Source organism: Bos taurus, chromosome 13, assembly GCF_002263795.3.
Source record: "Bos taurus isolate L1 Dominette 01449 registration number 42190680 breed Hereford chromosome 13, ARS-UCD2.0, whole genome shotgun sequence".
Taxonomy (NCBI): Eukaryota; Metazoa; Chordata; class Mammalia; order Artiodactyla; family Bovidae; genus Bos; species Bos taurus.
Genome location: NC_037340.1, coordinates 64,528,313 through 64,553,770, shown reverse-complemented (window position 1 = coordinate 64,553,770; position 25,458 = coordinate 64,528,313). Strand labels below are relative to the sequence as shown.

The following is a 25,458-nucleotide window of genomic DNA, read 5'->3' as shown; positions in this document are numbered from 1 at the left end:
TCCACCAGAGCGTGTATCTTGACTGCCACCATCTGTGGGTGGGGTGGGATGGCGGCAGAAATTGGCCTGCTGAGTGTGATCAAGCCTGTGCAAAGGGCACAAGTGGAAGCCATCAGCCCCCAGACCCTTGCCCACTCTGGACGGCCCCCCCGTCCCCGCCCCCCGACACTCTGCTTCATCCACCGTCCTCTCTCCAATACCTTCTTCAGTATGATGATTTCCTTTACTTCTCTGGCTGTGCCTCCTCCTCCAGCCTCTGGCACGTCTCACTTCTCCCTAATGGACACTTTCTCCATGAATGACCTCATCCACCCCAGCCTTCGGCCCCACATCTCAGCCCTTCAGTCTCCCCTGGGCTCCAGATTCGGCCTGGAAATCTGTCCCGTACCTTACTCTGTCCCTCACCTCCCCCACACCTTCTCTTCCTCCCTAGGCTTAACTTCAATACATATATCTCCAGCATCAACCCATCTTTTGCGAGACATCCTGGCTCCTCCATTCTGATATCTCCACATCCAACCAGCACAAGTCTCTGTCTGTTGTTCCTCCTACAAAGCTCCCGACTGAATGAATGAATAAAAGAGTGAATGAGAAGCTTTCTGGAGGCGGGGCCAGGAGCGGGTCTGGACCGGATCACTTACAACCATAGAGTCCGCGCAGGGGTTGGGAGCTAGAGTAGCCGCATGCGTGGAGGCGTGCGCCTCGCTCTGTCGGAAATCCCCTAGGGTGGAGGCGGAAACGGAAACCTACAGAGGGGAGAGGAGGGTTGTTGCCTCGTGTGGAGGTTGCGTTTACCTGGTGAGCGGTTGTGGCTGGACACCGGAAGGGTCAGCTCGGGGCGCCCTGAGTCCTGAGGGATGGGGACCGGAGGATTCGGGACCAGAGCGTCTGGATGGGCGCGGTGGGCGGGACCTGAGGGCTGAGGGCCGAGTGGGGCGGGGTTGCAGTGGGGCTGACGCGCAGAGGCTGGGGGACGGTGACTCGGGACCGGCGTCGAGGCCGAGGCACCCGGTCCCGGGAGAGCATCCACAGGCCCTGAACTCCAGTCCCACAACCCCTAGGCCTCATGGCGGTCCGTGCGTCGTTCGAGAACAACTGCGAGATCGGCTGCTTTGCCAAACTTACCAACTCCTACTGCCTGGTGGCCATCGGAGGGTCGGAGAACTTCTACAGGTGCCATGGGAGCCCCGGGCCCGCGGGCAGTGTGTGGGTGGGTGGCGGGTAGAGGTCCTTGGAGTCGGGCTCTGGCAGAGTGAGGAGGGTTCGGGCCCCTTAGCCCCGTGTTCATTGAGTCCGTGTCCCCACAGTGTGTTCGAGGGCGAGCTTGCTGGTACCATCCCCGTAGTGCACGCGTCCATCGCCGGCTGCCGCATCATCGGGCGCATGTGTGTGGGTAAGCCGGCTGAAAGTCGCCGAGGGAGGGAGTGGAGCCTCCCAGCGCCTTTAATCTTCCCACTAGAAGGGACCCGGAGGACCCAGGGATTTCTAGGCTTTCATCCATCATCTCCAGCGACTACAGAATCTCTCAATTCTGTGCCGGACCCGGTCTAAGTGTCAACAGATCAGGGACAACCTCTGGCAAAGGTTTCTGGATCATTGTAATCAAAACGTTAAGGGCTTTCACTTTTACAGTTGTTTCAGTCCATCTTCACTGAAGACCCTTGGAGGTAGGAATTACTGGCCTAATTTGGCTGATGAGGAAGCTGAAAATCAAAGAACCCAGGTGACTCACCCGGTTCCACACCTAGTGTGAGGCAAGACTGGATTGTCATCTCTCCCTCGCTGGCCACTGACTCTGGTAGATTGCGTCCTCCTTCTGAGGGTCCATTTCTACCTCTAAAAAATGACAAGCTAAGATTCTGGGGCATCCTGTGCAGTTACCTATTTAAAGCTTAAGTTCTATTTACCAGGTACCCCTATATCCATCAGCACTGTTGTCTGGCATTTGGTCCATCCTTTGAACTGGCTCAGTTTTCCTTTACTGCCACCCCTTGTTTGTAGTTCTGCTCAAATAGGAGTTTTTCCTTTATTTTTTATTGTAAGCCTGATGATCTTGGACTCTGTTTCTTATTCAGGCAGAACACTCTTATCTCTGGACTTGGTGATCTTTGGACTTGAAGCTAGTTCTTATGTAATAAGAGAGAACTTAGCCTGATCATTGGTGTTTTTGTTTTTTTTTTTTAAAGGATGGGAGAAACTCATAGTTCAGAAGTTCATAGTTGTGTCCTTGCAGAGTTAGGCAGAGGTTTAGTCATTGTTGTCACAATATAATTATAGTTCATTCATGTTGCTGTGTACTCAGTTTTGTGTAAATGTACCACCGTGTATTCATTCATTCTTTTGACAGTGGGTATTTGGGGTAGTTTTCAGTTTGATCTATTATGAGTAGTGCTGTTATGTTTCTTAGTGAACAAATGTATGTATTTCTGTTGAATATATAATATCTGGGAGAGGAATGGCTGGGTATCCAGTGTAATAGATGATGTCACATAAGTATCTGAAGTTGCTGCCCAATTTACACTCCTATTGGTTGCTCCATGTATCTTTGCCAACCCTTGGTGTTGATGTTCTTTTTAAGAATTTAGCCATCTGGTATGTATGAAGTGTTACCTCAGTTTTTAAGTAGCGAAATATACAACTGATGTCCAAGAGCCCTTCCTTTTGGTCCTGGTCATCCCTGGTGGATGATGGTGAATTGGGCAGGATGTTTGGGACAGACTCCTAGGCCATCTCTGGCCTGCCCAGTGGGACTCCTGGTTGCCTGGGTGCTGTGTGGCTCAGTGGTTTGGAGGACTGGGGTCTGGATCTAAAGCTTTCCTGGGGAAGCTACCCGGACTGGGTTGTATCTTTAGGCCCCAGCGCTCAGCAGGTCTTGTGAATTTACAGTTCATCCTTACACAACCTGCCCTAATTTGGGTCTCTCCAGGGAACAGGCATGGTCTCCTGGTGCCCAACAACACCACTGACCAGGAGCTACAGCACATTCGCAACTGCCTCCCAGACAGCGTGCAGATCCGGCGGGTGGAGGAACGGCTCTCAGCCCTGGGCAATGTCACCACCTGCAACGACTACGTGGCCTTAGTCCACCCAGACCTGGACAGGGTGAGGCAGCCCAGTTTAGCCCAAGAGTCACAGGATATTAGCCTAGTCAGTGGTTAGCCACTGTTCTTGCCTATCAGGCAGGAGTTTGGGGTATCTCTTGTGGTTTCTCTTTACACCTGGGCTCCTGCAGTTCAGGCACTGGTTGGAAGAGTGAACAGAGGCCTTTTGTGATGTGACCAGCTAGGGAAAAGAAGCTAGGGAGTGTATTAATCCTCCCTGTATTAATCAGGGAGATTGACTCATTCAGACTTGCTGGAGAGAAGATTGACAGTTGAACACTTGTTTGTGGGTTAGAGGGAAAGAAGGTGATGTGGAGACCAGCCTCTGGCTCTTCAGGGCATGCATGGCTTTGTAGCTGGCCTTGACTCTGCTCCAAGCTGTATTCCCTCCTTTTTCTGGGTGAAGCTTCCATATGCAGCTGCATAGCAGAGGAATAAGCTTAGCGAGTCACACCCTGGGTGGGTCTGGGTGTGGAGGCCCTGGGTACTTTGATCTGTTTGTTCTGGGTGCTGAGCACAGTACCTTTGGCTAACAGGAAACAGAAGAGATCCTGGCTGATGTGCTAAAGGTGGAAGTCTTCAGACAGACAGTGGCTGACCAGGTGCTGGTAGGAAGCTACTGTGTCTTCAGCAACCAGGGAGGGCTGGTACATCCCAAGACTTCAATTGAAGACCAGGATGAGCTGTCTTCTCTCCTTCAGGTCCCCCTTGTGGTAAGCAGTCATGTTCTCTGACCTCTGTTTTCTGCTGCAGCAGATCCCTTTGCCCAGTATTTGGGAATCTGGGTTATTACCTGTCGCAGTTTGGGGTTGTGGCTGCGGGTCAGAGACCAGGGACTGGGGAGAGTCCTCATGACTTGGCTGTTGGTGCCATGATCCACACTGAGCCATCCTTTGGCAGGCGGGCACTGTGAACCGAGGCAGCGAGGTGATTGCTGCTGGGATGGTGGTGAACGACTGGTGTGCCTTCTGTGGCCTGGACACCACCAGCACAGAGCTGTCAGTGGTGGAGAGTGTCTTCAAGCTGAACGAAGCCCAGCCTAGCACCATTGCTACCAGCATGCGGGATTCCCTCATTGACAGGTATCTGGGCCTTTCTTCTGTTGAGGGGAGGGGAGGGAGGTGCCAGCTATAATGGGAGCCACACTGTTCATACCGGTAGTTTCTCCTCTGTGAGGCTACATCCACATAGTGCTGAGTAGGCACAGGTTCAGTCCACAAGCATTGCCTGAGTATCTGCCCATCCCCAGCTTTGAGGACGTTGACTCAGTGTATCCCTTCTCTAGGCTGTCTTGCTTTATCACTGACCACCTTCTTTTATAGTTTTTAATCTGCCTGTGTGTTGTGTACCCAGCCAGTAGCCTGAGACAGGAAAGATCTTTTTATTGAGGGAAGAAGGGAAGGCTGCTTTGTGGCGAGTGCATCAGAATCACCGTCATCTGTACTTTGGTGGGTTTAAATCAAAAGTGGGTTCTTGAGCCCTAACTCTGGAGATTTTGGAGTGTTAGGCTCTAGAATCTCCTCCTTTGGAAGAGCATCAGGTGCTGGATGTTTAGTACCCCTTCCCCCGTCTTTTGTGGCTCTGGAGGCTCCCATGAGACACTTAACTGGAGTCCAGGAAGGTTTTGGGGAAGACAAATCCATCAGCCTGGGCTTCAGGGAATGAGTAGATAATTGAATATACAGAGATAGGGTGGGAAAGTGTGGAGGGTGTGAAGGGAAAAGGTTTTATCCCCAGGGTTGAGGACTCTGAATGCCCATGTCAAGAAGTTTTGACTATAGTAGGTGTTTTGACATCTGTTCTGTGTTGGGATGCTTATTAATGTAGATTCTTGACATCATCCTTCAAATCCTGATTCCCTCAGTTTGGAGGACCCAGCCACGTGTAGTTATTTCAGTAATTTTTCCTGAGTGATTCTGAGAAGGGCAGTTTGGAGACCACACTGACAAACTGCTCTCAGCACCGGAGAGCAGTTGAAAAGGTCTGAACAGGAAAACGGTACCAGTGGTTTTGTCATTTGTTTAACAACTTTTATTTTTTAATACCTACTATGTATCAGACAATAATGATGTGGTGATGAATAAAATATACCCTCCCTCCCCTTTTGGAACATTGACCCTCATAAAACAATACTTCCACAATTAACCATTTAATTAAAGAACAAAACAGAGAAACTTAGCAACTGAGAACAGAAAGAAATTTCTGTAACCTGATAATTCAAGTCAGCTCAGTTCAGTTGCTTAGTTGTGTCTGACTCTTCGAGACCCCATGGACTGCGGCATGCCAGGCTTCCCTGTCCATCACCAACTCCTGGAGCCTGGTCAAACTCATGTCCATTGAGTCGGTGATGCCATCCAACCAGCTCATCCTCTGTTGCCCCTTCTCCTCCTCTTCAATCTTTCCCAGCATCAGGGTCTTTTCCAATGAGTCAGTTCTTCGCATCAGGTGGCCAAAGTTTTGGATTTTCAGCTTCAACCTGATAATTGTTACCTACTAAAAAAAAACTACAGCAATGTTGTATTTAATGGAAAAACTTCAGAAACTGCCAGGCAGAACTGCTTACAGGCAGCAGCACTGGTCAGCATTGTAGTTACTATTTTTTAAAAATGGGTATTGATACAGAAGAGACAAAACTCATTAGCCTCCTTTGGCTTTGAACCTGTTGAGTTTGAGGTGCCCATGAGACCTCACAAGGACGGTGTCAGATAAGGGATTAGAAATGTGAACTTCAGGCAATTCCCTGGAAGCCCAGTGGTTAGGACTCACTACTTTTACTGCTGAAGGCCTGGGTTCAGTCCCTGGTCAGGGAACCAGGATCCTATAAGCTGTGAGGGGCAGCCCACCCCCCCCCCAAAAAAAAAAAAAAAAAGATGTACTTCACTTTTACAATCATGCAAATGATTATCACCTCCAGGAAGAATGTTCCGGCCCCAGTCCTGCCACTAGAGGATTTGTGACCTAGTCGTGTCTCTTTTCCCTCTCTGAGCACCCCCCTTCCCTTGTCTAATTTTGTCTTTTTGGACTTGACCTGTGAGGCTCTGATTATGATCAGCAATTTGAATAAGTTATTTTGAGTTCACCCGCTTGAATGGAGAAGGAGTTACTTTTCCTTTTTAAGCATTGAGAGTTCTAGACTGGATTGTTACTTGTGGGAGTGGTGGAATCTGGAAGGGGCTCTTCAGGGCAGAGCTGGAACAGAGGTCCTGGGGTGAGGGTGGAGGCAAGCACCTTGAGCATGGAGGGTGAGCTGTGCTCTGACACCTACTGACGACACTCCTTTCTCTCTCTCCAGCCTCACCTGAGTCAGCTTCCATACTGGTCCTGGCTCGACTTTGGCTCCCTCTCAGTGTTCCACCCAGTCTGTCCTGAATGCTGGCAGGGCGGTGGCAGAGAACTCACCTGGACTCGTGGCTGTATGCCCAGCCTTTCTTCATCTGTGCCCATCTCCTGAATCTATAGTTACTGCAAAAATGTGCCACATCATGCTGGCTGGCAGGTCCTATGGCTTCTGGCTGAGAGCTCTGTTGTCTGTGCCACCCCATTAAAGGGCAGCTTCCTCTGGCCATTCTGAATGTGTTATTTGGGTATTTCAACCTGTACTCAGCCCCTCATCATTGTTCCAGGGGGAAGGTGGAGTAGGATGCACACACCCCTTAGTTTTACATGCCGCCCATCATTAGCTTCATCCCAGGGCAAGAGAAAGAAACACTCCATTATACTACCGTTTTCCACACGACTTCAGCCTTATCGTTTTGGCTTCAAAGAATGAGTCTGTTTCAGCTCTCCCCTACGCCAGTGTGAGGATCCTGAAGGGCTCTGGGGCACCTGGCCACAGGGCAGCCTTGTCCTCCTTGACCCGCAGTGGTGGATAGAGGTTGTTGGCCTGGCTGCTAGGTGCCCTGGACAGTCTCAGACTCATCTCCTGCCCTTTACCTTAGGGCCTTGGGTGCGTGAGGAGCCAGGCTTGGAGAGGTGAGGGTAGTTGGGGGCGGATCCCATCGTCTCCGAGTTGCTCGCGGGGCGGGGCCCCGGGACTTGGGGGCAGGTTTGGCTGGTTGCTTGTGGGTGGGGTCGGGTATGTTGGGCCCCGCCCCTGCGTCCTGAAACCTTCCCAGGCGCCTAGGGGGCGTGGTTCGTGCGCCGTGACGTCAGGACGCCAGTGCCTCCAGACGCATCTGCGCTGGCGAGCGGGGAGCGGAGACCCGCGCTGGGACTGTTCCGACCCGGGACTCCGGCGTTGCGAGGTGAGGGGCGGGCCCCATCGGGGCGGGGCGGGGCAGGGGTGGTGTGCAGCCGGCCCCGCACCTGACAGGCCTGTCCTCCTGCAGAACATGGGCGCGCAGCTGAGCGGTGGCCAGGGCTCCACGGAGCCGCCGCAGCCCCAGCCGCAGCCCCAGCCGCAGGCCCAGCCGCAGCCCCAACCCCAGCCTGAGGCGCCGGAGGGCCCTGATCGGCCCCGGCCAGAGCCCAGCCCCTGGGGGCCGCTGGACGACGTGCGCTTCCTCATCGCCTGCACCTCCTGGTACTGACTCTCCGCCCTGCGCAGTTAGCGCCCGCCGCCTCCTGTCGTCCGGTCCGCTTCTCCTGGTCGGGCCCTTGTCTCTCCCCACCTTCGCCCACCCTGGAGGCGCACGGAGAGTCGGGGAGCTCGAGGGGGACTGGAAGGAAGCCTCCTCTGCAGCCTCTCAGGGCGCCGTCTTTCCTCCGGCCCCTCCCGCTACCCTGGATTTGTTCGCTTCTTAGCCTGCACCCAGACTAGCTCAGACTTTAGTATTTTACCCACCCCACAGTTTCTCCGGCCGTCTGGGTCCTGGGGCAGCCTTCTCGTCACAGGCTTCCAGAACCAGGTCAGGACTCTTGGTAAGAAGACCCCAAGGTTACTGACCTCACCTCACCTCATTTTTCCCTATCACCAAGAACTGGGCTCTTGCTTTTGTCCTGGTCATAACACCTTGTGTCTTGACTTCAGAAAAGACCTTGCCACAGTGAACCTGCCCATCCGTACCTCTCCTGGGAGAGGCGCCATCCTGGGTGGCCACCCTGGCATTATCCGGTTCTATCGCTGGGACCCCAGTCACAGAGGGCCTCCAGGGCCAGCCTTTCGAGAGAGAGGGCATCTGATTTTGGGGGCTGGCAGGTGAGATGCATTGGGTAGCTCCCAGACACCCCAAAGCATCTTGTCTCCCAGAAGCTTCTTTAGGCCACTCAGAACCTGATCCCTGTTCCGACAGTCCAGGGAAATGACACACTGTGTATTTTTGTTTTATTTAGAAATGATTTAAAAAACATTATACAAAGGCTGATCAGTTTAAAATGTGACTGACACTGAAATGCTGTGATGTTCCCCAGACTGAGGGGAAGCTGGGCTCTGGGGTCCCCAGTGCTTTGCCCCTCTGTCTGTCTGCCCTGTCCTGGGATGATGGACAAACAGATGACCCCAAAGCAGGAGAATCCATGACTGGAAGCCTCCAGGCTGAGCCCTCTCTGGGCCTGGCCCTGCGTCCCTCACATCTGCAGCCTGGGCTGCCTGCCTCCATCTCCTGCTCTTTCTCAGCTGACCTCAGTAGTACCAGGAGCCAGTGGGGAGCCTGGGGGGCCTAGAGCTTTCGCGAAGTGAGAGCACCAACCTGAGGAGTGGAGAGGGACCAGGGAAGGGGGAAGGGAGGCCGAGGAAAGATGGATAAAAGAGACACTTCTGATCTCATCTTGGACCCTGGAGGGGTCCACAGGTGGGGACCCAATGCCCAGCAAGCCCACTAAATGGCCTGGGCAAGTAACAGCCTCTCTGTGCTTTGTTTGAGGGCACAGTGAGAGTTGTCCTTGGCCTCCCAAGGACTACATGAGTTACATGTGAGTGGACGGGTGAGCTAATAAAGTGCTTTGCAAAGTATAAAACACTGTACAAACCTATGAATCACTAATATCTCCGCAGTTGTTCCCCACCCGCCCCAGGGAGCCCGCCCTTGACCAAAATGAGGAAAAAAAAAAACAAGGATGATGACAGAACACAGTGGACCCATATAGGTGTCTCTGGGACAAAAGAGATTTCGCTCAAGATGGCTCCCAGAGGCCCTGTCTGCTACAGGTTAAGCAGACCCAAAGCTCAGAGGCCACAGGGTAGGGGGCAAGGCCCGTGCAGGCTCAGAGGCCCTGCCAGCACCCCCAAAGACTGACATCTCCTCTTGGATTTGGCAGAGAGCCCATGGACATCATTGAGCCCATTGGTACTGCCTCTGGCTCCTTAGCAACAAGCAGGTCTGCCTCTTCCTGGGTTGATGTGAGGCAAACCGAGCCCTAAGAATTCCTGCCAGAGACAGTGAAGGGCGGGCCCCTAGGCTTGGGCCTGTTACCAGTTATGGGTGCCCTTTTCCAAAGAGCAGTGCAGGGTGGTGGGCCCAGAGAGCTGGGTTAGCAGGGGCCAAGCTCATGGTATAAACACTGCTTCTGGGCTGAGAAATTGAGTTGGTCTCAGGGCACCTAGGGGTGCGGGCTCTGAGCATTTCAGAAGACTGCCCTGGGCCCCTTCCCCCAGGGTCATGAGAGTGTTGGCCTGGAGTCATTTCTGTCTCACTGAATCAGGCTGAGCTCTCAGGCCACAGGCGACAGGGTGGAGCAGGGCAGGGACTTGGGGGATGGTGAGAGAAACGGAAGAGTAGAGGACAGCTACAAACTTAAATCAGCCTCCAGAGAGGGGTCAGCTCCTGCTCCCACCCTGTAGCCTCATTATCAGGGCCCGGCTCCTGGGGTGTTGGGGCACTGGAGTGGCCTTAACAGCACCTTGGTCCTTATCGCTGGGGGGAGGGCTGGCCTTGCCAAGACAGTCACCGCTAATTCACCTAAAGCCTCAAGCAGCCTTTGCAAAATGGGACTTTAAACAATAGTGACAGGACACTGAAATATTCACGACGTGACAGCTGGGTCCTTGTCAGACCCAGCTGGGCCACAGCCCTGCCTGCAGCATGTGACCCTAAATTCCGGGTCTCAGAGGAGACCCTGACGTGTGGAGCAGGTTTCCTGAGGGGTCTGCTATGGCAGCAGGGGAAACCCAGGCTTGCTGCCCACCGTGTCGGCAGCAGGGGTCCTGTAGCCGTGGAGGACAGTGGGAGTGGGGTGGGGGGACATCTGACCAGCAGGTGTTGGCAAAGGGGGCCAGGACTGGTGGCATCTCCCAGATGGGGCCAAGAGCTGTGCTGGCTTCCCACAGAAGGTGCTGGGTCCAGCCAGGTTCAGCACCGTGGTGCCTCATGGACACCACGGGGCGCAGTGACCACAGGGCCGCCTCCTGGCATGGGCCCTGCCTCCTGACAGGGCCTGGCCTGTTCCCTGGAGTAGGGAGCAGTTACCCAGGACAGAAGGCTGGCAGCTGGGCACCAGGCACCCACCCTGGGGCACAGCCACCATCACTCCCTGCCCCATGCTCAGCCCAGGCCAATGCACCACCACTTCAGCTACATGACCCCTGGCCTAGGGCCCTGCTGGCCCCGGTGGGCAGTGGCCAGAGCTGCCCCTCAGACCCTGGTGAGGAAGGGCCTGGCCGGCCAGACTGAGTAGACAAAGAGGGCTCTGGGCTGCTCACACCCACTCCTGGACCGGCCGCTTATAGTAGGTGACAGGCTGAGGGCCCGCCTTGTTCTTGAACTGGAAGATGGTGTAGACCAGCACCAGGATGCAGAGGGACAGGATGCAGGGTATAACCACGGCCACCGCGTTGACAGAGCCTGGCACGTCGTTGATGGTCACCATGATGTCCACGTCGTCCTGGGGTAGCCTCCGCTCCTTGCGCCGCTCCGCCTCCTTCTGGTTGCAGCCCATCCAGTCCCGCAGGATGTTGCGTGGGTAGCCTGGCTCCACGCTCAGCTTCTGGTTGTCAAACTTCCAGTAGTCCCGGCCCTTATAGAAGTACGTGTAATCTGCAGAAACACGGCCCAGCATCACCATCCCAGACACTCCCTGCACCTGCTCTGGGCCAGCAGGAAGAGGCAAGAGGCTGTGGCAGTGTGGAGGAGGGGGCGCCTTCCACTCGAGAGGAGCCCACGAGCAGCTCTGAAGGTGGGGGTGGGCGCATGCGGCGGTGGGGACAGCGTGCTGGAATACCTGGAGTGCCCGGCACACCCCGCAGAGGGTGTGGCTGGTCAGGGAGTATGACCTGCCCAGCTGCAGAGGCACCCAGACCCAGACCAGCCCACCCTGTCATCTCAGAGGTGCTGGGAAGCCACTGAGGGGCTTTAGGTAGAACTGGTGAGTTCATTTAGTGTTTCCTAGACAAGGACCCTTCTCAGCCCTGTTGTACTATGCCAATACCCCCTCTTGCCCCCCACCCCAACATGGGTCAGATGCAACCCCCTACTCAGAGCTTGTACAGCGCTGCCTCCACAGCTAGCTCCAGGGCTGCACCCACTCCTGCCTGAGCCAAGGGAGACAAGGAGCCAGAATTCTCTTGTCGACAGTGGACACCACCTCTTGGTAATTACCATGCCTTTTGGGGGCTTGGCACACATGACTTCACAACACAGATTGCAGGGTCGCTGGGACCCTGCTGGGGGACGGGATGGAAGGCAAAGAGGCAGCAGGGCTTGGCAGCCACCACAAGGTTCCCTGCAGCAGCCGTATTGCCCAAGCCAGTCCTGATGGAGAGCAACTTACGTTCTCCCATTGGCCGGCTCCTCACCCTGGCTGGGACTTTCATTGGCTAAGGTTCCTGATGTCACCTGTCTCTGAGGCTCCCCCAAAGAGTAAGGCCACGTGTGTAAAGCATCAGTGACACAGGAGAGCCACCAAATAGCAGCTCCCCTGTTAGCCCCTGGCTTTCTTACCAGAGACGTCTCCTTGGAGAGCCCTTCCTGACAACCCCCTCTCACAGGGCCCTCTGCTCAGATGCTCTCTCCCAAGTGCCTTCCCTTACTGCCTTTGTTGCCACCTTACTTGTCTATTTGCCTCTAGGCTGGGAGCCAGAGATGCGATGCACATCTCATTCCAAGCTCCATCTCCAGCCCTCCCACACAACCTGGCTCTCAGTAGTTACTGTGGAGTGAATGAATGCCTGTCATTCCATAAAAACTAAAACATCCTAAATAGGATGACGATAATGATAACAGCTGAAACTTACGTGGCACAGGCCAACTGCTCTACGTAATTTATGTTCATCCTCACAAAGCTTTGTGAAGTAGGGACCATTATTATCCCCATTTTATAGATGAAGAGACTTAAGTGCTATGCCCAAACTCATATTGAGTAGTGGGGGTGGGATATGAAACCAGCCAGGTTGGCTCCAGAGTCTGCTTTTGATCAGATCGATGGAGATGAATTCAACAAACATTCATGGATATGTGCTCGGCACCTAGCAAGTCCCAGCCCCTCTTCTTTTTGGTTGTGCTGTACAGCTTGTGGGGGTCTGAGTACCCCAACCAGGGATTGAACCCAGGCCCTCAGCATTGAAGTACAGAGCCCTAGCCACTGGACTACCATGGCATTCCCTCAGTCCTTCTTCTTGATAAGCTTCTAGTCTAGTGGGGAGAAAGGCTCTGAGTCAGCCTGCCACCCAGGAGAAGCTTAGAAAATATCTCATACGTTAAAAAAAAAAAAAAAGCTTCTCTCTGTTATCTTCAAGCCCTGTGAAAAAGCCCTTTGGATCACCACATCCATCATTTCAGATCTGATAACTCAAAGCACTCCTAGAGTACTCCTGAGGACCTCTGCTTGAGAAATGCTGCCTGAGGGAATGAAGTCAGTCTATGAAAGCCTCTCAGTTGTGAATGATGCCCACAGATGAGAAACTGACTTGGCAGCTGTTAAGATTAAGTGACTGTGACTGTGGGTCGATATGAGGCAGTTGTCTTTGTCACCAGGTGGTATTTCTCAAACCTGGATACCATGAGAGTACGCCTCCCACGGGCGGGCCCCAATGAGACCTACACTAAACCAGATCCCCCCAAACCGGGCCGGGCTCTTACGTACATCCTTCCTTGCTGATGAATGCCCCTTGGGGAGCCTGGGGGATGCCCTTCCACACGGTGATGGGCTTGGGGTAGCCAGGGTCCGTGGCCCGCCGCTCCTCGCTGTAGCGCCAGTACCGCTCGCCTTTGAAAAAGTAGGTCTTGCCCACAGGTTCCCAGCGCAGAGCTGTGTCAATGCCTTCTCGGGGCAGACAGCTGCCCAGCTCTCCCAGGCTGTGGGGGTACCCAGGCTCCACCGTCACCTCCTTAAACACCCAGTACTTGTCACCTGTGGCCAAGAGGAGCCCAGGATTAGCTTTCCTCAGTCATTCAATGCCGGAGATTGTGGTTAGATCCACTTGCCCATCATCTATTGGGACCAAAGTCATTCATGAAGCCAGTGTCAAGGGGAAACAGCCCTAGGCCAGCTTGATCCCCGTGGCGGGGGAGGCTGGGGCCCCTCGGCCCAGGCAGAGCTTAGAGGGCAAGAAGCCGGAATCTAGTGTCAGGTCCTGGGCAGCTTGCCTCACGCTGCCCCGCCTCTGTGCCCCACCCTCTTTTCGTTTCATGTGACTCGCTCCTTGCTCCTTTCTGGGTGACCTCAGTCTCTCCTGGCTTTACACACACACAAGTACTTCCACCAGTGACACCCAGCTCTGAGGCTGTGGCCCATGGCCGCTCTCCCAGTGGACCTGGCCCCAGGCCCGAGACCCTGATTGCCCACCGACCTCTGGGAATTTCCAGGTCTGCTTCCAGAGTTCCTCATCTCCACTGTGAGGGCTCCCTCACTACCTCTCTGCCCTGCAGCGTCCCCAAGAAGGTGGCATCCTTGGTCCTCTTTCCTCCTCCTCTCAGCACTCAGCCTCTTGCAAGGACTTTTCCATCTCCTGACCTCACTGCTCCTCCCGGCACAAGCCTTAGAGACATCGCCCTCCTCAACTCCAGCAACATCCTGAACTCCAGAAATGGCCTCTCACCTCTGCCCTGACTGCCACCTGCCCTCTGGCTCTCTGCTGCTCAGACGAAGAGTGAATGCCAGCACTGACCTAATGGATCGAGACCACAGTCTGGGTGGGCAACCAGGGCTCTCAGGACTCTCCCCTAAACTACCTTTCCAGGCATGGCTCTCACGGGGCACTCCATGGCCATCCTGTGGGTTTTCTAAAGGACTTGAACTACTCCTTTGGCCATGCTCTTCCTTTCCCTTGGAATGCTTCCCTCACTTCTCACTATCTGTATCTTATCCTTCTGAGGCCTGGCCAAGTCAAGATAACCGAAGTGAAACAACCCAGCACAAGCTGGGTGAGCCGGACAACTAGCTCCCCTCCCGCATTCCCTTACCTCTCCAGCCTGTGCGCCCCCCTCCCTCCAGGCTGTTATAGAGCTCATGCGGTGGTCTTCTGTGGAGCATGGATGCCCTTCAGTTGTCCACCATCCTCTACCCTGTGTGGGTGAGGCTTGTCACCCCACCAACTCTGGCACATAGAAACCCTCAACGGTCACTCCCTGACAGGGGTCCGTCCTGTCCGATGTCAGTGTTAGGGCTAGAAAGGCTCTTGCAGGAGATCCACCCTCACCCCCCGCACCCCCTCAGATCTGTCTTGCCTCTTCAAAGGTAGAGAAAGGGCGTCCCGAAAAGGGAAGGGAACTGTCCCACCCCTCTGCACAGACCATGTTACCTTTGAAGAAGACAAATCTTCCATCCGCCCTTTCATAGGCTGCGTCTATGCGGGCAGGCAGGCCCTTCCAGAACTGCTCGATCTGCATGGGGTAGCCCTCCTGCACCCGATTATTGCGCAGGCGCCAGAACCAGCGATCCTGGGGGTTACGATGAGGAAAGAAAGAGGCATAGCCTTTGAATCCAGTGATCTCAGCCCTGGGACTCGGGCCCCAACAACCCAACAACTTCCCCTGGTCGCCCCCCTTGCAAGCCTCCATGAAGTCTGTCCATTTACTGCATCTAAATTTCGGAGCCCAATGCTGAAGCCAGGATGCTCATCACCTCTCTTCAATAAGGCATCCAATGGCTCTTGTTGCTCAGGGGGTCGCAAGACAGACCTGACGGACAGGCCTAGGGGGAAAAAGGAGGCAGCGTGGAGGAGCTGGAAAGGATGGTGCAGTGCCTGGGTTGACCACAGGAGGGCAGAGGAGAGTTACTGACACCAGAGGGGCCCTTCCCGAGGCTGGGCAGCAGGGGGCGCTCATTGATGCCGGGCAGAGTGCCCGCCTCATGGCTGGCTCCAGCTGGCAAGCAGGGCAAGGACCATGGGAAGCAAGCTGTGGAAATTCCCCCAAGCCCTGGCTGTGAATTCATCCTCTTACAGGTGCATGACCTGGGGCTCAGTACTTGAAGAGCCTCACCTGCACTGTGCTGTGCTTAGTCCATCAGTTGTGTCCGACTCTTTGCGACCCCGTGGACTGTAGCCCACCAGGCTCCTCTGTCCATGGGATTCTCTAGGCAAAAATACTGGAGTGGGTTGCCATGCCCTCCTCCAGGGGATCTTCCCAACCCAGGGGTCAAACTCAGGTCTCCCGTGTTGCAGGCAGATTCTTTGCCATTCATGAGCCAGGTAATAATGAAGGGAAAGATGAGAGATTATAGGTGAAGCGCTTAGAACAGTACAGGGCACATAGCTGGTGTTGATTACATGGTAGCTCAACAGGCCAAGTGTGGAAAAAAGCCCTCCTCTGCACACTGGTGCCTTGTCCCACTGCAGTCCTGGTTGGTAGGCATTCTGGGCGAGGCCTGTGACTTCCCAGGGCCTCAGTTTTCTTATGTGTCAATGGAATGATAAAACCCAGACTTGCTTAGGACTCATTTAGCTCGAGGATCCAAGGGTACAGAAAAACGAACATGATACATAAAAGATGGTTCAAAAGCTAGAGAAGATTTGCTTTTTTTAGGTGTTTTACAAAGCACTTTCACACCCAGCTTTTTAAACCTTATTTTGACTTTCACAACTCCTGTTAAGTAGATCTGAGATAGAGTCTTAAGGAAGGCCTAGTAACTTCCTTTGAGCCTCACAGTCAGAGCAGGACTGGGGTGGACCTCTGTTGCCTGATTCTTGGTCAGAGCTCAAAGCTTGCTGGGGAGAGTCCACAAGGGGCGTGGGGTGGGGCAGCCCTCCACAATCCCCCAGTGTGCTGGAGACACGCTGCCCAGACCCCCGTCAGTGGAGGGGTTCTCATCCTGGGGGCTGGGAGTGTGGTCAGCAGGCAGTTTTCACCTGTTAGCCTCCCTGGGGATGGCCTCAGCTCCAGACAACTCCCCCAAGGTCATGGCCTCCTTTGTCCAGGGACTGAATAAAGTTCCAGCCATTTGGGGCCCAAGTGGGACGACTCTGATGGGCCGTTCTAGTCCCAGAGCTCTCTGCGGGGGTGGCCAGGTCTGCGGTGGGCCTATTAGTATTGTTTGTTTCTCAATAGTCTCTGCGATCCCATGGACTAAAGCCCACCAGGCTCCTCTGTCCATGGGATTCTCCAGGCAAGAATACTGAAGTGGGTTGCCATTTCCTTCTCCAGGGGGATTGTCCCGACCCAGGGATCAAACTCGAGTGTACTGCATTGCAGGCAGATTCTTTACCATCTGAGCCACCAGGGAAGTCCCTTTAGTGGGCCTAGTTGCTACTCATTAATGTCTTCTCCTCTTGCCCTGCCAGGCGTCCCTCTCCTCCTTCCCACAGATGTGGGTCCCAAAGGTGCGTCTTAGTCAAAATCCTGCATCACAGGACTACCCTAGCAGAAGTGGTTAAGACTTCGCCTTGCAATGTAGAGGGCACAGGTTCGATCCCTGGCTGGGGAAATAGGAGCCCATGTGCCTTGGGGCCAAAAGGCCAAAACATAACAGAAGCAATATTGTAACAAATCCAACAAAGACTTTTAAATGGTCCACATCAAAATAATCTTTAAAAAAAAAATCCTGCATCCCAAACACTGTCCCAGAGTTGGCTTCCCTGACAACCCAACTGCAACACAGGAGCAGGCCACCACCCTGTCAGCCCATGGCTAGAGAGACCCAAGCAGGACAAGGGACGTGACCTGGCCAGCTTTCTGTCAGGGGCACCTCAGAACCATCCTCTCGGCCCTGCCAGGACCAGAGACAGACTCAGCCATGGTTGCACCAGCCCCTACTCCAAGCTGCTGTCGTCACAGGCACGACTCGTGGGATCTGCACACACTGTTCGTTAGAGCAAGTGACTCCCCCAGCTCTCAGGGGGAGAAACCGAGATCCAGACAATGGATGTGACTTGCTCAGTCACAGAACAGAGGCCAGACTCCAACACTTTTTCCCCAGCGTTGACCCCTGGGAAGGGGCAGACTCACCCATCTTCCCCCTTCCCTCTTGAAAACAGTCCACTGACCCAGCAGCGCCAGAAAGAGACTCAGTGTCCTGGCTGCGGGACTTGCTCCCATCCATCTGGGCCCCCCTAGAAGGCCTAATCCCAGAGCAGCCGCTCTCTCCCACCCATGGTGGGGGAAGGGGTGGGAGGGGAGCACTGAGGTCCTACCTTAAACACAAACATCTCGCCCCGGAAGAGGGCCACCGTGTTGAAGTTGCCGTCACAGATGTTGGGTTTGGCGCCCGGCGTGGCTGGCCGGTCCCCGAGGGGTGGCCGCGGGGGCCTGGGCTGGCGCTCGTGCTTCCTCTCTGACGGTGAGTGGATCCTGCGCACCGGCAGCGTGGGGAGGGGCCTGGTGGGCTCCAGGGGCTCGGCCGGGGGTCCTGGAGAGAGGGGCTGCGCCTTAGGGTGGGGGCAGCCGTTCCCTGTGCCCCACTGCTGTTGCCTCCGTGTCGCCAGGCAGTGTGAGACAAGCCTGTCACACTTCCGCCTCCTATCCTGTCCCCCCTCCCCTCTGTTTACTGCCCCAATCTTTCAGAAAATAGATGAAAACGGCCATTAAATGGGAACGCTCATCTTCCCACCCCCAAAGCTGAGATCTTCTCTTTCTTCTCTGCTCTTACGAGAGAGCAGGTGTCCCTCAGTGTCCCCTTCCCTCCCCACCTGCTCTCCTCTTTCTTCCCCCTGCTCCAGTACGGCCTCTGCTCCATGACCCATGGAAACTCCTGTCAAGATCACCCATGACCTCCATGTTGCCAAATCCGACAGTTACTTGACTCAAACTTTGATATCCATATGAATCATCCAGGAGTCTTGATAAAAATGCAGGTTGGGATTCAAGAGTATCTGGGTGGGGGGGCCTGCCATTCTGCATTTCTTCAAGCTCTCAGGTGAGGCCAAAGTTGCTGGTCTGAGGCCAGACCAGCAAGATCACAGAAACGCTTTCCTTACAACACTCTTCTCTTCCAGAACCCTGCACTCTCTTGGTTTTCCTTCTGCCTCCGTGGACTGTCCCGGCTTTGCCTCCTTTGCTGGCAGCCTTTCCTCGTCCATTCTGCTCTACGGGTCAGCACAGCCGTGGGCCCTCTTCTCGTCTCTCTGTTTCGGTCCCTAGGTGCTTCTCAACTTGGGCTGCAAGGATTAGGATTACCTGGAAAACTTTGAAAACCCTGATGTTCAGAAGGCACCCCAGACCAGTTAATATCCAATCTCTGGGGGCGAAGCCTGAGTAACAGTATTTTTTAAAATTCAAGTCCCAAGATGATTCCAATGGGAGGCCAAGTTGAGAATCACTGCCCTCTGTGATCTCTTCTAGGTTCACGGCTGTAAAGACCCTTGATGTTAGAGCCGTCCCATGGGACGTTCTGTGATGACATAAATGTTCTGTATCTACACTGTCTTGTATAGCAGCCTCTAGCCACGTGAGGCTGTTGAGCACTTGAAATGACTGACTATTAGCGTGGCAGAGGAACTGAAATTTTAATTTTATTTAATTCTAATTAATATGAATTTAAATAGCCACATGTGGCTAGTGGCTACCATATTGAACACCAAAGATCCCAAATCAATATCCCAGCCCAGATCTCTGAGTGATAGGAGTCAGTCCCATTGCTCTGTGATTATAAAACCCAGAAACCTTGGCATAATCCATCCCCTTACCCCCATGTCTACTCTCAGCAAATACAGTCCATTTTATTTTCAAAACACCTTGCAGTCCCCACCACCTGTCCAGTCCTCCACGGCTTCACCTATGGAGATCCTACCCATCCTCCAGGCTTTGGGTGAGGCCACCTCCTCTGTGAGGTCCTCAGGGCCCCAGACGGAGCCCTCCTTCCACACCTCACATCCTGGGATCTGTGGGGGTCGTACTATACGGACATGCATCTGCTCTCATAAACGGGTCTTCCTGTCTCAACTGCCTGGACAAGAACAAGAACTTCCTGCACCAGTGTGAACAGAGCATGGAGGGGGGCATGGTAGCAGGCCCCTCAAATCTCATCCAGGTATCAGCCTAGTTTCTTTTTTTCTTGTTTAAGCAAAAAGCTCTGGTGATAATACTCATCCTGTTGCACCACCATTTCTTGAGTGTACGTGTGAATCTCTTGGCTTGAGGTGGGACCCCTTGAAAGGGAACTGCAGAAGGTAAGGGGAGGTGCGTGGAGGGAAGGTAAGTGGAGGAGGGGGAATGGGTGGCCCGCTCGTCACTTTTGTCCCTCCAAGTGGCAGCTCGGACCCTCCCCTAGGTGTCCCAAGTGTTCAGGGAGGGAGGTGGGGAGCCCTGCCCTCTCTGGTTAAGCAAAGACACCACAGGTCTCTAACGGTCAGACAGTGGTCAGAGACCACAGTGCTCCCCAGCCTCCCCCTCCGCCCAGGCAGTGACAGCCCAGCCTCGAGGGGAGAAGGGTGGCCCCTCTCCCCTCCACACACCGTAGATCTTCTGGATGCCCTGGAGATCGTCCTGAGGCAGCTTGAAGTTGTGCGTCTCCATGTACTGGTAGAAGGGCGCCATGATGGCACTGGGGTCGTTGGAGTGCTCGAGGCCCAGCGCGTGGCCCAGCTCATGCACAGCCACCAGGAAGAGGTCATTCCCTGCAGAGGGCGAGATGGGGAGGTGCCCAGGGTGCCCACTTAGGTGTCAGAGGCAGTCAACCCATTACTTCAGCAACACCCAGCATAAACTTTGTCTCAGGCCCTGTGCCAGACACTGGGCCATACAGAGAAATCAAGACATGTCCCTGCCTTCCAGAACTTTCCATACAGTGGCAGGGGTAGGGGCAGAGAAAAGAAAATAAGTGAAATTAGTGTTCCAGGTGCTTCAATAGCTGTCTCCAGGGGTCAGGTGAGGATTCTGGGGAGGAGGGAGAAGTTACTGACACTTGGAAGGAAGATGTTCAAGGGAGAGCTTCACAGAGGTGAAGCTTCAGGTAAGCCTATAAAGATAAGAAGTTAGTCAGGAGAATGGATTCAGTGGGAAGGAGAGGAAGAGGGGTGGGGGCGGCCTTCCTGGCAGAGGGAACGCCTGTAAACAAGGTCCAGGGACAAGCAGTTTCATTCTACTTGGCCCTGGAACAAAGCAGGAGGGGAGGGCCAGAGGGAGATGAGGTCAGCCGGCTGGCGGGCAGGGCTTGTGATGCCCGCGCAGGAATTCGGATTGGCTTCTTGGTCCGCGGGGGGTTTGAGCAGGAGTGGGGGTGGCGGCATGATGTAATCACGCCGCAGTCGGAGGAAGGATCAGTGGGTGATTAGACCAGAGGCGGGGAGATCAGAGGGGTCTGTCTGGAAGTAAGAAAGGGCCTGTGCCAGGAGGAGGGAGCGGACGGGCAGAGGGGAGTCCTTGGGGCGGCAGGCTGGCCGTCATCTTCAGAGACCCGGGGGTAGGCGGGGCTTGGGTCACACAGCCGCTCTCAGTCCTGAGGTCAAGATCAACGCAGGGACTCAGATGCCTGTGCAAACAACAAGGTCCATGTGCTGAAAGTGGGATGTGGGATCCCCAGTGTGAAGCTGAGGCAGCAACACAGCAGAGTGGTCATGAGCTGGGCCCCAGAACAGGACAGGACTTGTTCATTTCCAGCTCTACCTGCCGCCCCACCCCCAGCTTTGTGAACTTGCCCAGAAGGTCTACCTCCTGAATCTCAGTGTCCTCATCTGTACAATGGGGAGATCATATCTACCCGGAAGGGCTGTCAGAGGATTGGATAGGAAAAGACACGTGACAACAGTTGTTACCATTCAAAAGGCAGAAGCTTGGTCCCCAGAACAAGCCCATTGACCAGAAATGAAGCATGAAGCCATTGGGGTTCCAGAAACCAGATCCTCTTAAAGTCAACTCCCCTGAGTGTCTTGATCAAGCCTGGGACTGGGCAGGGCCTGATTTTGCGAGGATGAAGTTGCCCTGGCTTTGGGAAAGAAATCCAAGGGGCAGGAAGTTGAGCAGGCTGGCATATCAACAGTTCTGACTCATATATGTCCAGTTACAGACTCCTGCTGGCCTCGACCTCTGGCAGTTGAATGTCCCTTGAGCCCTGCCTCTATTGCCCAGCCCTAACAGATGGTAAAGAATCTGCCTGCAATGTGGGAGACGTGGGTTCGATCCCTGGCTTTGGAAGATTCCCCTGGAGGAGGGAATGGCAACCCACTCCAGTATTCTTGCCTGGGAGATCCCATGGACAGAGGAGCCTGGTGGGCTACAGTGCCTGGGGTCGCAAAGGGGTGGACACTGCTGAGCGACTAACCCTTTCACTTTCAAGGCATGTCACAGCCCGTTCCTGCCACCTTGAAGTGCAGGGGAGGCTGCTAGGAGCCCAGGAGGTGCTCAGGACTCCTTGCACCCACTCCGGCCCCAGTGTCAGTGGTCAACTTGCCCTACACCCACTGGCTGAGGGCCCCCCGAGGGCCAGAGGAGGCCAGGGATTGCGACTGGCCTTCCTGGGTAAGGTCTTGGGGAGAAAGAAGAGCCCTCTGGGGCACACGTGCCTGCCTGCCGCGCTGCTGATGCCACCGGTGCCTTCAGCGAAGGGGGATGGGTGAGATCAGGGCAAGGTTGGCCAAGAGCCTGGGGCTGGCCTTCTGCTGGGGCAGGGCAAGCTGGCATGAGGAGGCCAGGCCGCCCCCAGTTGCTTCCTCAGGTCCTGGCCCCTCTGGCAGCAGGGAAGGGTGAGCTCATCTCTGAGCTCCATCCCAAACAAAGGCGGCTGCTAGCGCCAGCGGGAGGCAGCTCTGCTTCCTGGGGTCCAGTCCTGGCTCTGCTCCTGGCCTGTTCCACAACCTGGGACAAGCTGTTCGGGCCTCGGTCTCTTGACCGGGCTCTTCCTCGGTGGGTGGGGGTGGGAGGGTGTCCTCAGCTAGCAACCAGGGAGCAGAGCCTGAGCACCTGGCCAGCCTCTAACCCTTGGTCCTGTGTCTATTACCTTATGAGCCTCTGTGCCAGGTCTCGGCAGAGAAAAGGAGGAAGTCTTGAAGGAAAGGGGCCTGTGGATTTGCTCCAGGGACCAAAATGGCAGGGGAGAGCTGGGGAGCGGGCATACTACTCCACAGAAACCCGAGAGACCTGTTCAGTGTCGGGGGAGCCGGTATACTACTCCACAGGAACCCGAGAGACCTGTTCAGTGTCGGGGGAGCGGGCATACTACTCCACAGAAACCCGAGAGACCTGTTCAGTGTCGGGGGACGCTTGGGGAGATGGAAGGAGAGAGAAGAGGGGCAGGAGAACTCCTGGAGCTTGTGAGGGGAAAAGCAGAGGGATGGAGAAGACCCCCGTGCTTAATGAGCAGGAGGCGGCTAGGGCCTTCACCATCCAAGAGGGCAAGGGGCAGAGAAGTGGCGTGGTCAGAAGTGGCGTCCCTGGGGGGCAGACTGCCAGGAATCCTGGCTCTGCCCTGTCCTAGCAGTGTGACATTTTAAATCTCTTCATCTGTAGAACAAGGGGACTAATGGTACCTTCATCATAAAAATGGGGTGAAGATTAAAGTGGCAAGGTATACACAAATGCTCACACCACCTCCAGGCACGGAACTATCGCGGTTAATTATCAGGGTCACGTTGAGCTGCAACGTCTCTTCAACAGGGAGAGTTCCCTTGAGCTGGGCGCTCAGGTCCTTTGGGCCTCCTAGCAAGCACCCAGCAGTCTACTCGGCCATTCCAGTATACCTGATCTCAGCTTCCTTCCCTTTTCTTAGCACCTCCGTCTTTGGTCAGTCCCATCTCACTGACTCCTGCACCCCCCAAAATGGTATGTGCTAAGTTGCTTCAGTCGTGTCCTACTCTTTGGGACCCTATGGACCATAGCCTGCCAGGCTCCTCTGTCCGTGGGATTTTCCAGGCAAGAATACTGGAGTGGGTTGCCTGCCATGCCCTCCTCCAGGGGATCTTCCCGACCCATAGATGGAACCCCGCATCTCTCATGTCTCTTGTATTGGCAGATGGGTTCTTTACCACCATCGCCACATGGCAAGAACTCCAGAATGGGACAGCATTTCCTTTCGCCTCTATTCTTCTGCCAGTGCTGTCCCCTCCACCTGGAACAACCATACTCCTTCAGTGTTCAGCCACATCCTCCAGGAAACCTTCCTTGATTTCCCCAACTGGCAGCAAGTGCTTCCTTCTCTACACTCTCCCAGCAGTTTACCTGTACCATCTTGATGGCCCTGACCTCTTTCCACCCTCCATCACAGCCAGGAGTGCATTCTCTTCTGCCCCAGGACTGTGAGCTCCTTGAGGGAAAGCTCTGTTCTTGGCAAGGTAAGGTGACAGCGGCTAGGACAGACGCATGCTGAATGATCGGTATTTTTCCAGATGCAGTCTTTGGATGACCTGCAGCAGAACCAACTGGGGCGACTGTTACAAATTCAGAGTCCTGGTTGTGAGACAGCTCCTGTTTTCGTTGGACAAGAGTCAGAACTTTGCTCTGGAAAACCAAGCATAAACTTTCCAGATGCAGCTCATAACCCCAGCAATAGACTGCTAGAAACAGGAATGCAGCCACTGCCCGAGGACAACCTTTGGAAGGAGACAAAAGGGACCAAGATTGATTGAGCACCTGTGTGTTATCTCATTTAATTTCCACAGAAACTCAGTGAGGGCGTAAGTTCAGCCTCCTGAGAATTTTTTAAAAAATATGCTTATTTTGTTTGGCTATGCCAGATCTTAGTTGCTTAGTTGTGGCACGTGGGATCTAGTTCCCCAGCCAGGGATCAAACCTGCATTGGGAGCGTGGACTCTTAGCCACTTGACCACCAGGGAAGTTCCCCTCCTGGGAATTTTTGGTTTGTTGGCTTTCTGCTCTAGTCTTCTGCCACTGCCTGTGTGAACTTAACCACTCAAAACGAACCTTTCCTTACCGCCCTGCCAGTCTAGTTCCCGGGGTGAGGAGCGGTCTCTACAGTAACTGTGAAGGGCTGGCCCTGTGACTCTTCCGGTCTTGTCACCTTCTCCAGGGCTGGGCTCCCTCCCAGTCTCCTCTGCTGACTTCACTGCTTGATCCATTGGAAAGAGATGAAGACGTGGGGTGCCTGGGAGACTCCCCGAACTTAGCTTAAAGGTGTGGTGGGCCAGATTGCCTTTCACACAGACTCTGAAGAGGTGGGGAATTAGAATCATCTACACATTTCAGGTGGAGAAGGCAATGGCACCCCAATCCAGTACTCTTGCCTGGAAAATCCCACGGACAGAGGAGCCTGGTAGGCTGCAGTCCACGGGGTCGCTGGGAGTCGGACACGACTGAGCGACTTCACTTTGACTTTTCACTTTCATGCATTGGAGAAGGAAATGGCAACCCACTCCAGTGTACTTGCCTGGAGAATCCCAGGGACGGGGGAGCCTGGTGGGCTGCAGTCTATGGGGTCGCACAGAGTCGGACACGACTGAAGCGACTTAGCAGCAGCAGCACACATTTCAGGAGTGGTTCTCCAGGAGCACCTTCTAAATGCACAGGTGAAGGAGATTCTGATTAAGAAGTTTGTGGTTAGGGCTTCAGTTCAGTTCAGTTCAGTCTCTCAGTTGTGTCCGACTCTTTGCGACCCCATGCACTGCAGCACGCCAGGCTTCCCTGTCCATCACCAACTCCTGGAGCTTATTCAAGCTCATGTCCATTGAGTCCGTGATGTCATCCAACCATCTCATCCTCTGTTGTCCCCTTCTCCTCCCTCCTTCAATCATTCCCAGCATAAGGGTCTTTTCCAATGAGTTAGTTCTTTGCATCAGGTGGCCAAAGTATTGGAGTTTCAGCTTCAGCATCAGTCCTTCCAATGAATATTCAGGACTGATTTCCTTTAGGATGGACTGGTTGGATTTGCTTGCTGTTCAAGGGACTCTCAAGAGTCTTTTCTAACACCACAGTTCAAAAGCATCAATTCTTCAACGCTGAGCTTTCTTTATAGTCCAACTCTCACATCCATCCATGACTACTGGAAAAACCATAGCTTTGACTAGACCGACCTTTGTTGGCAAAGTAATGTCTCTGCTTTTAAATATGCTGTCTAGGTTGGTCATAATTTTTCTTCCAAGGAGCAAGCTCAGCTGGTAAAGAATCCGCCTGCAATGCGGGAAGACCCTGGTTCAATCCCTGGGTTGGGAAGATCCCCTGGAGAA

At 54.3% G+C, this 25,458-nt stretch overlaps 3 protein-coding genes across 4 annotated transcripts in view; 2 read left to right on the top strand and 1 right to left on the bottom strand.

Moving 5' to 3' along the window:
• Positions 1 to 731: 731 nt before the first annotated feature.
• Positions 732 to 6,666, top strand: EIF6 (eukaryotic translation initiation factor 6). Of its 2 annotated transcripts, none has more exons than XM_005214503.5 (7): positions 732 to 827; positions 1,062 to 1,173; positions 1,308 to 1,393; positions 2,927 to 3,102; positions 3,638 to 3,814; positions 4,002 to 4,183; positions 6,394 to 6,664. In XM_005214503.5, exons 2-7 carry the CDS (start codon positions 1,067 to 1,069, stop codon positions 6,401 to 6,403), a joined length of 738 nt encoding a protein of 245 aa, XP_005214560.1. In that variant the 5' UTR covers positions 732 to 827; positions 1,062 to 1,066; the 3' UTR covers positions 6,404 to 6,664.
• A 585-nt stretch (positions 6,667 to 7,251) lies between these two features.
• Positions 7,252 to 8,996, top strand: MMP24OS (MMP24 opposite strand). Its single transcript, XM_025001206.2, has 2 exons — positions 7,252 to 7,345; positions 7,430 to 8,996. The coding sequence occupies exon 2, from the start codon at positions 7,433 to 7,435 to the stop codon at positions 7,628 to 7,630; it is 198 nt and encodes a 65-aa protein (XP_024856974.1). The 5' UTR covers positions 7,252 to 7,345; positions 7,430 to 7,432; the 3' UTR covers positions 7,631 to 8,996.
• The window catches only part of MMP24 (matrix metallopeptidase 24), a 70,300-nt gene continuing 53,189 nt past the window's right edge, over positions 8,348 to 25,458 (bottom strand). Inside the window, exons 6-10 of the mRNA XM_025000899.1 lie at positions 19,801 to 19,962; positions 17,542 to 17,756; positions 14,713 to 14,851; positions 13,056 to 13,322; positions 8,348 to 11,011 (exon numbers count right to left, since the gene is read on the bottom strand). Coding sequence (XP_024856667.1) covers positions 10,674 to 11,011; positions 13,056 to 13,322; positions 14,713 to 14,851; positions 17,542 to 17,756; positions 19,801 to 19,962 — 1,121 coding nt within the window. The 3' untranslated portion in view covers positions 8,348 to 10,673. The remainder of the gene's footprint in view (positions 11,012 to 13,055; positions 13,323 to 14,712; positions 14,852 to 17,541; positions 17,757 to 19,800; positions 19,963 to 25,458) is intronic.

Excerpts from the sequence above, each read along its gene's own strand:
- MMP24OS (XM_025001206.2), top strand. The coding sequence starts at position 7,433 with ATGGGCGCGCAGCTGAGCGGTGGCCAGGGCTCCACGGAGCCGCCGCAG.
- EIF6 (XM_005214503.5), top strand. The coding sequence starts at position 1,067 with ATGGCGGTCCGTGCGTCGTTCGAGAACAACTGCGAGATCGGCTGCTTT. Across the intron at positions 1,174-1,307 it reads GGGTCGGAGAACTTCTACAG|TGTGTTCGAGGGCGAGCTTG; the intron begins GTGCCATGGGAG and ends GTGTCCCCACAG. Across the intron at positions 3,815-4,001 it reads TCCTTCAGGTCCCCCTTGTG|GCGGGCACTGTGAACCGAGG; the intron begins GTAAGCAGTCAT and ends ATCCTTTGGCAG.